The sequence below is a fragment of the Olea europaea genome, unplaced genomic scaffold (genome assembly GCF_002742605.1).
Source record: "Olea europaea var. sylvestris unplaced genomic scaffold, O_europaea_v1 scaffold476, whole genome shotgun sequence".
In the NCBI taxonomy this organism is placed as follows: domain Eukaryota; kingdom Viridiplantae; phylum Streptophyta; class Magnoliopsida; order Lamiales; family Oleaceae; genus Olea; species Olea europaea.
In genome coordinates this window covers 247,313-259,037 of record NW_019263072.1, presented here as the reverse complement: position 1 = coordinate 259,037, position 11,725 = coordinate 247,313, and the positions used below count along the sequence as shown (strand labels likewise).

General features: G+C 32.8%; 1 protein-coding gene across 2 annotated transcripts; it reads right to left on the bottom strand.

Annotated features, from left to right (window-relative positions):
- Positions 1-723: 723 nt before the first annotated feature.
- LOC111388226 (vesicle transport protein SFT2B) lies at positions 724-8,845 on the bottom strand. 2 transcript variants are annotated; one of them, XM_023012916.1, is made up of 6 exons: positions 8,491-8,845; positions 8,138-8,191; positions 7,778-7,851; positions 1,606-1,723; positions 1,462-1,520; positions 724-963 (listed from the first exon to the last, which is right to left on the bottom strand). In XM_023012916.1, exons 1-6 carry the CDS (start codon positions 8,629-8,631, stop codon positions 885-887), a joined length of 525 nt encoding a protein of 174 aa, XP_022868684.1. In that variant the 5' UTR covers positions 8,632-8,845; the 3' UTR covers positions 724-884. The 2 variants fall into 2 exon arrangements, with proteins under 2 accessions (XP_022868684.1, XP_022868683.1); XM_023012915.1 differs by lacking the exons at positions 724-963; positions 1,462-1,520; positions 1,606-1,723; positions 8,491-8,845 and adding an exon at positions 3,461-7,680 and having other exon boundaries at positions 8,138-8,194.
- Between the last annotated feature and the right edge of the window lie 2,880 nt (positions 8,846-11,725).

The following is an 11,725-nucleotide window of genomic DNA, read 5'->3' as shown; positions in this document are numbered from 1 at the left end:
TATAACAATAACAGATTTTTAAATTGTAGTATTACTAATTCAAAGTAAATATAAATCAATATTTGTCAATTAAATTTAATGATTTATTATCCTATAATTTATTTTAAAACATTAAAAACTAATAGTTGTTGTGTCTAAAATAATTTGCTTTGTTAAAATTGAAATTATTTGTGCTTTTGGGGCCAAAATTTGTTTAATAATAAGAAAAAAGTAAATAATTATTAAATATATAAATTACAAAGGATTTTACAACTTCTCCCACATTGAAAGTTGAGAAAAAAACATTGCATGCCTCTCTTTTAAAAACAACACTTGTACGTATTTCACATTGAAAGTTGAGGAAAACATTGCACGTCTCTTTCTTTCAAAAACAAAACTTGTATTGGAAGGAATGTAAAATTATGCTTGACAATGCTTTAGCCCATTAATCAAAGTAATAAATTATAATTTTATTAATTTTTTTTTTTAAAAACCGATAAAAACCATGACCAATTTTCCGGTTTCCGACTAAAATGGCCGGTTCGACCAGTTATATACCGATTTTTTAATTTCCGGTTAATTAATTAGCATCGGACCGGATTTGAGGTTGGTTTTTGATTTTTACGGTTGAACCGGCCGGTTCGGTTTTCAAAACATTTGTATCAACTCTCAACCTTCTATGGGTTAGCATCACAATTTGTGTAGGACGAAAGAAAGAAGAAACGAGAGTAATAATCAATAAAATCGACGAAGAATAAAGACTCTGGCATCACTCCAATCATACAATCTAGTCTCACCAAAATTATTGTATACTCATCTTTCCAAGTCTCAGTCACAATACAATTTCAGTTATAGAATTATCAACTCTACAATAGTTTGCAAACCTTGTCCCAGAATATCTCTCTCTAAAACTCGGTGTCAAAGCACGATACCATGATCTTTGAAACCATAGACCTTGCAAATGGTATATAGCTTAAGCTATACCTGTAAAGACAAGATGTGAGCAAGAATAAGCAAATCAAATAAGGACAGTTATCATCTGTTCAATTCAACAGCACTAGATTTCACAAGGCGTATTTAAGTCCACACTAGGGACCTTAATGGCTTAATCCGAAAAAGGGGAGTAAAAAGGAAGAAAGTTTCTCAAACTTCGTTAATGATAATCGCCCCGGTAAATACATTTATATGCCTCTCTATGCACTAGGACCCGCCCCCCAAAGAGGATAATTGTAAGCTTTAACTAAAAAGCAAAAACTAAACATCAGTCCTTATGAATTAAAATGATCGGAAGAAATATTAAAAACAAAACTGATATTTAAGGACTGGAAATGTTCATTAACCCATGGAGAAGTTTTGAATGATTTCCAGGCACAATGGCCATAATCACAAGAAAGACATGGGAATCAGCCCCGTGCTTATTCGACAAAAAATAAGGAATATTCAATTGACACACTCCAGAAAAAACAGTGATTTTAGACATACCAAATAAGCGCACCAAACTCCAGTATAATTGCCAAAAGCGTCAATAGCTTGTTGTGGACCTATTCAAATATAAAGAATGCTATGTAAACATGAAAAAATGGGGAGGATATGAAAATATGATAGAATCAGAACAAGATCACTCACATATACAGCACAAAAAAGTGCAACAATAATGCTAGCAATATATAGAGCTGTAGCATAAATACGCGCAGGGTCAAGCATCATCGCCACTTGTCGTTTGGGGCCTATAAGAAATCCTGTGCTGCCACAGAAAATACCAAAATTAGAAAGAAAAATAAATAAATAATAAAGTAGGCCACAAAGATAGAGTAATGAAAAATTATGTTGTTGGCTCTACATGTAATTGAAAACAAATTATGAGAATAAAGAAAAGAAAGACAGATCTGACAAATGAGGTCTGGAAGATTAACTTGGAAGAGACTTTTAATCAGTATATAGCAGTTGTGGAGGGTTTTAAGAAGGATAAAAAAAATAGCTCTTGATGTCTTTAACTGAGGTCCCAATACAGACCATCTAAATAGATCAGATGATAGTCTTGCATTTTGTGTGAAATTGTTAATGGGTAGACCTCGAAGATCTAGAGACGAAGAAAAAATGCCAGAATGTTAGTACTGTACTAGAGCTTCTATTTAATCAAAGGAACTCTCACAATGAGGAATTCAATCCAATTGATAATATGCTCTTCATTGCTACAAGCATAATAATGCACTTACAATTCAGCTTCCTAATTCACTTCGCATGGCCACCAGGCAAAGGATATTTAAGCAATATATACGGACACACTGACATCATAACTAGACCCAAGATAAACATGCTAGCTGAAATGCAGATTTTGACATAAAAAGGAGGACAAACTCACAAACTTTCAATAATTCTAGAGTGGTATTAATTAGGATAAATCTATTTGTACATCTCCATTCGCCACTTGGTTGACAGATAGATGATGTGGTAGCTTTACAATGGTTGGATTAAAAGTGTGAGATGTAAAAAATGGTATGAGATTGTGCCAAGTGTAAATTCGGTAAACCAAAGTGTAAAGAGAGATGTGCATGTAGCAAAATTGGGTATTATTATGTTAAACTAAGCTGAAAGTTAAAAACACTCTATATAAGCAAAGAAGCTATTCCACATGAACTTTTTCTTTACCAATTTTCTCAAGTGTCAAGTAGACCCTATGTCTTGCTTGATGGAGCATGTGCTGCAAACAGAAGGCATTGTACAAGCTTAGCTAAACATTTTCAGCTTGCAGACTCATTCAGTCCTTTCTTCTGCTATTTTTACCACTTAATTAGATTGAGTGAAAAATTTTCCAGATTTGTAGAGAACAACTAGTCGTGGTATCAATGAATACCATAAATTGGTTTTGTAATTGGTCTTGTTGTCCCCAATTCATAATGTTCATGTGAAGCTAGAGATAGGATTTACGAATTCTTTATTTTCAAAGTAGAATTGATTTAGAAAAGGGACCTATTTATTTCAATTGTTATCCAAACTTCTCTGTGGATCTGAATGATGAATATTTTATCTACTTTTAACTTTAAATGCTCACACATAAACTTAGAGATAAATCCATTTCAACCATTATTGAACCTCAACTCAAAGCTTCCCCTAAAGGATAATGTTCTTCTTGTGGCCAATCCTCAACATTATAATGTTTTGTTCCCCAAAAGATTTAGCATGATCTGACTGCCAATTCTTCTCTTTGGAGACTGTACTCCAGAGTATCTTCCCAGAAACAAGATTTCTGTTGGTTATCAATCACTGTAGGACATTCCAATAGATCTGATGGAATTCATTTTTCTTTTTCAAGAACATCCACTTTACAGTCAATCGAGTTTATGGCTAGTAAACCATCAACCTCTTCAATTTAGCAAACTTCAAGATATCCACTATGAATCAACCATTCTACCTCTCTCCTGTGAAGATGCTGGACCAAATGGTGATTCAGCCTCCCACGAGTCACCACCGTGTTCTAAAATGCACAATCATACAGAACAGTTATGTTATATCTGGAGAATTCTCTATTAATATAAATCTCCTCGAGTGAGTTCTTAATAGAGAAAAATAAAGAAAAAGAAAATAGGATTTTCCATCAACAAGAAGTTTCAAAGAGAAGCTATCCAAGCTATATCATGCAAAATCCAAAAATACTTTACAATATGTATTCCTTGATCGGTTTGAAGATGATTATTGTTTTATTAAAAAAAAAAAAAAAGTAATCCCTTTTCTGAAACCTATGTGGCTTCGAGAATGAAGCCGCCAGTACTACTATACTATCTATAACTACTACTTGTCATCAAAACCTAGTGTATCATCAACCTCTTGAAGAAATTTAAATAATTTTCATGATAAAGCAGTCATCTGGTCCCTTTCAAAGTTAGTCTCACTTCTGGAGATAATATGCTACTTACAAGGTTATTTTAAATATTCAATAACAAAAATTATTCTAACCAATTTTCCCATATTTTATCAAGCAGCTGTCGTGTCTCAAACTACAATCATCATTTTCTTTCTCATCCAATGGGAGGAAGGATAGAAGATCCAGTTATACCTCTTTCTCAAATTCTTGATCTATATAAACTCAAAACTATTTGCAATTCAAAAGAGAATATTTCTTTATTCATTACTCTAAAGATATAATCTAGATTGGGTGCAGCAAGAGTTTCCAGCTTTTTTAATAATGGCTCTGGAGCTTCAAACCACCAGTGTAAAACTATAATGAAGCAACTCATCATAGTAATTTTTTGCACAAAATTATGGGCAATCAGAATGTCTTAATATCATAGAATTCACTTCAAGCAAAAGAAAATTAATGATCCCAAATGTAATGCTGGCTGATAGTTGAACATCAAATTCTTAATTATCTTCAAGAAATCGAAACACAGTGCCCTATAGCATAACAACAAATGGTCAAAGAATTGACACAATATTTCTTTGTGGAATTAATGGGCACTCAACAATTGGTAGCATAATTATAACAGTGAATCTGAGAGAGCCCATTGTCTTAACGCTATTAGAGTCGAACAAGCAGAAAACATAATTGTTAAGGCAGAGACTATTACAGCTCTTATATATCAACCACCAAATATTTCATAGGTGAACCTATTCAATTTCAAAGAAAATCCTCGCACATCCTATTCAATTTCAAAGAAAATCCTCGCACGTTCTTTTCAAACTTATATGTCCTGAGCTTTCTTGTTTTGTCAGTATAAAGATATGTTTTTTAGTATCCTCTTTGGAAGGGAAGTTTAATAGCTGCACATCCAAAATTAATTTCCTAAGAGGGTGCAGGGAGTATTAGAGATATTACAATGAAAGTGTTTGTTATGGTTGGAGCTCAACTTCAACCAATAACCAGCAGAGAGACTCAAGATACAGAGTATAAATTGCAATTACTCAAATGCAAGAATATAAACTGAAGTTAATAATAAGAACCAGTTAATCTCCAACCAAAATCAACACATTCATTCCCTTAATTGATCATTCTATTACAATGCAAGGGATTACAATGGATTACAATTAAAAGACAAATATAAAAGAGAAAGATAGAGACCAGCAGAGAGAGAAGAACAGAGAATTGAAGAACGGATTAAGAGTAGAAGAGAGCAAAGGAAGAATCGAAAGAAGATAAGAAAGAGAGGAAACGGGGAAGAAGAGAAGAAGACGAAGCAGGAGAAGGAGCTTATCAGGAGAAACACAAAAAGCAAAGAGGAAGAGAAGAAGAAGAAAGACGACCGGCAGCAAGGCAAGATTCAATTCATCAATTTACAACCCTCGTTCATCGTCCCAACAAAATCATATAGAACAACTCTAACGGTAAAGGGCTTGGGCTACCCACTAATAATACAAGCCCAATTACATAAAATAAAATGAATGGCCCAATCCATGGCATCCCTTCCCCTTAAATTGACCTTGTTCTCAAGGTTCAAAGTAAAGATGTCTTCTTTGTATGAAATTAGCCGCTTCATTCTCTTCACCATCCTTGGATTAAGCAAGTAATGCAAAATGGTATATGTCCCATCGTGCTCTTCTTCAGACTCATATATGGCATCTTCAGCAGGAGTCATATCCTCTGGCCTCAGTTCTTTCTCAAAATTTTTCTATTTATCTACAAGGGATCTATTTTCATCTTCCTCGATCGGACTCTGAATTGTGTATTCATTTGCAGGCATCTTTGAATTGAGAATTACTTCAAATACATCACCAGGCTGAATTAGTGTGGCATTAAATTCCCCTTCTCCAACCATTTTACCACCCTTCTGGAATGACAGAATAGCATCAGCTTTCCCTATAGGTATCACTTTTGCCTTACCATATGTAATGCCAACCTCCTTAGCAATAGCCTAAAAAGTTCTCCAATCATCACCAGTAACAAAAATAGGATTCCCAACATTTTTCACAAGGCTTTCTACTACAACAGCAACTTCTCCTTTCAATGTATCTGCTACCTCAATTCCAGTATTTCCCTCAACAAACACTTCTTCCCTTGTATTCTCAGCAAACCTCTTACACAACTCTTTAGAGAAGATAGCCCAATCTGCCCTAGGATGGTTTGCAATGAATCCATAAAACCATAAGTAAGCCTTCCCTTTCAAGTACTTCTCACCAATTCCCAATCTAAGTTCATCAAGAGTTTGATTAAGTTGGAAATATTTCATGGCTTCTCTTAGCCATTCCCTAAGTCCTTCTCCCCCAAAATGTGGAAAATACACAGCCTCCACTGACTGGGTTGCAACAACTCCCATATCACCATTTAATTCATGAACTTGCCCTTCTGAACTCTTTTTACCGAGTTCTAAATCCCCAATATCAGAAACAGCCATTTCATCTCTGTCAACAACAGAACACTTGTAATGGTTGGATTGATCTTTGAAGATTGATTTGGCCTCAACCATTTTAGTTAACATTGAAATGATCAATTCATTTTTTCTGTTCATTTCCTTCATCAATTGCTCCATCCTGTCTTGCCTAGAACTGAACCCCTTCAACATTTGATCCCATGAATTTCCAATCACGCTCATAACTCCCGATTTTTTTTTCAAACCTTTTAAATTGTTCTTCCTGATTTTTGACCAAGAGCTCCCATTTACCAACTCTCGTATTGCTCTGATACCATTTGTTATGGTTGGAGCTCAACTTCAACTAATAACCAGTAGAGAGACTCGAGATACAGAGTATGAATTGCAATTACTCAAATGCAGGAATATAAACTGAAGTTATTAATAAGAACCAGTTAATCTCCAACCAAAATCAACACATTCATTCCCTTAATCGATCATTCTATTACAATGCCTTACAATGAATTACAATTAAAAGACAAATATAAAAGAGAGAGATAGAGACCAGCAGAGAGAGAAAAACAGAGAATTGGAGAACAGATTAAGAGTAGAAAAGAGCAGAGGAAGAACTGAAAGAAGAGAAAAAAGAGAGAAAACAGGGAAAAAGAGGAGAAGACGAAGCAGGAGAAGAAGGAGCTTACCAGAAAGGGAGAAACACAGAAAGCAGAGAGGAAGAGAAGAAGAAGAAGAAGAAGAAGAAGAAGAAGAAGAAGAAGAAGAAGGAAGACGACCGGCAGCAAGGCGAGATTCAATTCATCAATTCACAACCCTCGTTCATCGTCCCAACAAAATAATATAGAATAACCCTAATAGTAAAGGGCTTGGGCTACCCACTAATAATACAAGCCCAATTACATGAAATAAAATGAATGGCCCAATCCATGACAGTGTTCTTTTTAAAATTAAGATATTATTACAGTTGTGGTCAGCTAATTGATTCCAAAAATACACTGAAAATTGTGTTTATAGTAATCTCAAACTTCATGCTAAAATTGAAATTAAATGAAATGTATAAACTTTGGAAGTTCATCCATGGTCGGTTGGTTATAAAAATGGATATAGCTCTTCCATCCAAAGCCAAAAGTAGAAAAATCCAAATGGTAAAACACAAGTTTGTCAAAAATAAAATAAAATAAAATAAAAAATTACAGAGTCAAAACTGTAATAACAATAGCAGCAACAATAACCAGCAGAATTCTATTCTCAATAAACAGTAGCAACAATAACAGGTAGACTTCTATTCTCAATAAGCAGTCTTTTTCCTAAATATCAAGAAAAACAAAAAAGTATCTGAAAAGCACTTGGGATATTGTGGTAGATGCCGAGTATTTAATGATGATAGAACTGATGCTGAATGCTTCTGAAAAACATAAACTTCTAGAAATTTAAAAAACAAACAACCAAAAAATAAAAATAAAAAATGTCAGAGCATGCAATAGATATATCAACAAACCTACCTTCCAAGAGCAAGCAAATTTCCAAAGGAGAATGTTACTCCAAACTTGATGGGATTGAAGAAAACAAGCATGGACTGTCATAGCAAACAAGAACACAAATGAGTCAATCCCATGGTCGCCTATACTTATTGTAATCCACACATTTACACTAATATGAGCAGGCAAGATCCCCTAGTTCTAACCTAAACATCCTAAGTAGGAATAGAAATGAAAATTATTATACTTTCAACCATAATCAGCAAACATAAAGTAACACAAATAGGTCCAGCACCACGAATTCTTGCAGGATCGAAGAATATGAAAATGATTTTGTCAAGTCCGACGCAAGTATGACATTAAATAGAATAAGGTACAGCTTACCAAAAGTGTGCAAGTTATGCCAGCAACCAAGCACGTCACAAACCCATACAACCTCTGTTATATATTTTAAAGAAGCACAAATTAGAAAGAGAAAAATTGTTATATAAAAATTAGCAAAAAAATGAGGAACTTTAGTCCGCAGCACATAGAACGTCTGCATAATTACCTATTATAATAACCTTTTAAGGCTCTAAACATGACCATTATAAATGTACAGATCCACAATATTTTAGCACAATTCCCGCTAATTTAAACCAACAATAGCTCATTCGATCAAAGATTTAATATGCCCAAAAGGTTAATTGTTCATATACAGAAGAAATAATTTTTTGAAAAATTATAAATCAAAATACCTGTTTGGTCGACAGAGTGCAGTTGCGATTGAAATCGTCCATGAAAGCAAAGGAGGACTCTTCTTTTGGTTGTTCTTCATCTTCAACCTCCATTCCCACCAGCATCTTCATCTTCTCAAACGCCTGATTCATCTTCTCCATTTCAGAATAATAAAAATTTCGAATATTCTATTATACACAGTGAACTGTGATTTTCTTTATCTTTGGAGATCTGAAATGCAAATTCTAGGCGATGAGTTTGTTAAATCTCTTGATGAAAGTATACAGGTAGATGAGCTGCGAGCAGCAGGTGAGTGGGGCTTTGCTTTGTGCATAAAAAAACTCAGTCGATGCTTCGGTTTTGAAATTTTATTATTCTTAAAATTTCTTTGTAATCCTTATTCTAGAAATTAGTAACTCAACTAATAATTAGATTTTGAGTGAATTGAAGCGTATCGCTCTTTTAAATAGGGATGACAATTTGAACCGTTAAAATCGAAAATCGTAATTGATCGAATCGAACGTGGTGAAAAAATCGAACCGATGATGCAATAGGATGAATATGGTATTTGATTTTAATGACTCGGTTCGAAGCGGTGCGGGTATAATATTTATGTCGTCGCCTCGAACCGAACTAATAACCCGTTAAATTTATTTTTTTCCATTTAAATAGTAATCTAATGCAAAACATGTATAAAAAATATCTAACTTTGCAAACTCCACAAAGGCCATTTTTTCTTACTTTGCAGTGACATATATTGAAGCGAACTCAATCAACAATTTCAATTTCAAAAAATTTATTCTCTTACAGTAAATTTGATCATTTGATTAGTTTTAGACATTTGGATTGACTTGAAATTAAGTATACATAATATTTGCTTTTCTTGATTTTGTCATCAGTAACATAGACATCATCCTTGGTACCATAAATTGCTGCATTTTTACAGATGTACCCTCTATCGACCCTTTGTTCAATTTTGATCTGGTAAGTGATCAACAATGCAAATTGTTTGAAGTGTTCCAATATAATTCCCTCGACTATCAGTTGATAACCATCATGTGTGACTTTTTTTTATAAATTATTTTTTTCAATTTGACAATTGGATCTATAAAAAATAATTTATTTGCATGGTTATTAACCGCCCCGAGCTGGGCCGAACCGAGATACGAACCGAAACCGACTTATGTGGTTATGGTGCAGTTATGGTATGTCAAAAAAATTGGTGGTTCAGTGATGATTTTGGCCGAACCGACCTCGAACTGAACCGTTGCCAACCCTACTTTTAAATATAACTTTTTTTTAATGTTGATTCAACTTTGTAATTTTTTAAGAGCCTTAAAGAATTTTTAGGCATTTTTAAAGCTCTGGAAGAGTAGCAGCACTCATAAAAAAGACTCATTGATTCAATATTTATATTAATTAAGAAAAATTTATAAGTAGATTTCCATTGATTGATCATTAACATATAAAAAATCACTTTAAATAAGAGATGAGCCAACCTACTTTTAAACATACATTTTTTTAACGTTGATTCAACTTTGTAATTTTTTAAGAGCCTTTAAGAATTTTTAGACATTTTTAAAGCTCTGGATAGCAGCACTCATAAAAAAGACTCATTGATTCAATATTTATATTAATTCAAAAAAATTTATAAGTAGATTTCCATTGATTGATCATTAACATATAAAAAATCACGTTAAATAAGAGATGAGAAATCAATAATGTTATGAAAAAAAGAGGGACTAAAAGTTAATAGAGCTATGTGTATTATAATAAGAACCAAAACCCTATATTTATAGAAAATGACTAGTAATACAATGATAATAATTTCTAGGGTTGTAGGAGTAAAATTGTCATTTACTAATAAACTTATCATTTACAACACTCCATTTAAATGACACATTACAAAATATTTGACTCGTTAAAATTTTATTTGATAAAAATTCAATGAGACAAAAAAATCAAACAAAAGAATAATAGTACAGTTATTTTGGAGTATTAAAGATAAATACTGCCTCATAACCTTGCTAGGAAAATCCAATTGAATAAATCTAAGCGGAAAAAAGAGAGTATAGTTACTCTCCTGATATTGATAACTGAAAATCTTTGAGTCGACACATTTCAATCATATGAACCAATTTTTTGAATGTAGATGTTGATAGTGCTTTTGTAAATAAATCAGTCACATTGTCATATGAGCGAATTTGTTGAACATTGATGTCATCATGCTTCTGAAACTCATGTGTATTAAATTTTTTTAGAGAAATATGCTTCGTCGTGTTACCTTTGATATAGCCTTATTTGAGTTGCGCAATACAAGTAGCATTGTCTTCATAAAAAATTATTGGACTATATTTTGTTGAAGTTAACCTTATGATACTTAGATATGATGGGTCACGTTCCTTAACTATACACATTCTCGCTTGCTTCATTGATTGTAATGATTTATGAATGATTTGAGGATGTTGCTGTCAATGATTGTTTCATAGACCTCCATAATATAGCTGTTCCTACACATGTAAATACATATATTGTTTGTAATTTACTTATACATGGATCAGAGAGATAACATGTATCTGCATATCCCACTAAAATAGATTCAGACTTTTGATGATAAAATAATCTCAAATTAATAGTACCTTTCAAATAACGAAAAGCGTGTTTAACACCATTTTCAATGTCATTGAATTGGTGTAGAACTATATCTTACAAGGAGATTTACAAAAAAAAATGTTATGTAGCGTCTAGTGTAGTTTGTAAGATAAGTTAGTGCTTCAATTGCATTAAGATATGATACTTCATAACCAAGAATATTTTCTCCATCTTCAAGTAGATGGAATAAATCTTTTTTCAAATCAAGTAATCGAACAATAATAGGTACTACCAATAGATGTGTATTATCCATATAAAAATGTTTTAAAACTTTTTCTACATATGTAGATTAATGAATAATTAATCATTTCGAGAAGTGTTCAATCTGCAACCCAAGATAAATTTTAGTATTTGCCAAAATCTTTCATCTCAAATTCATTGTTTAAATAATTTGCAATTTTGTTGAACTCTTCACGAGTTTCAATTAAATTTAAATCATCAACATAAGTTCTCACAATTGTAAATTCAGTATTTATTTTCTTTATAAAAACACATGGACAAATATCGTCATTTTTATAATCATTTTTCAGCAAACATTCCCTAAGGTGATTATATAACATGTATCCGAATTGTTTCAATCTATATAATGATTTTTGTAATTTA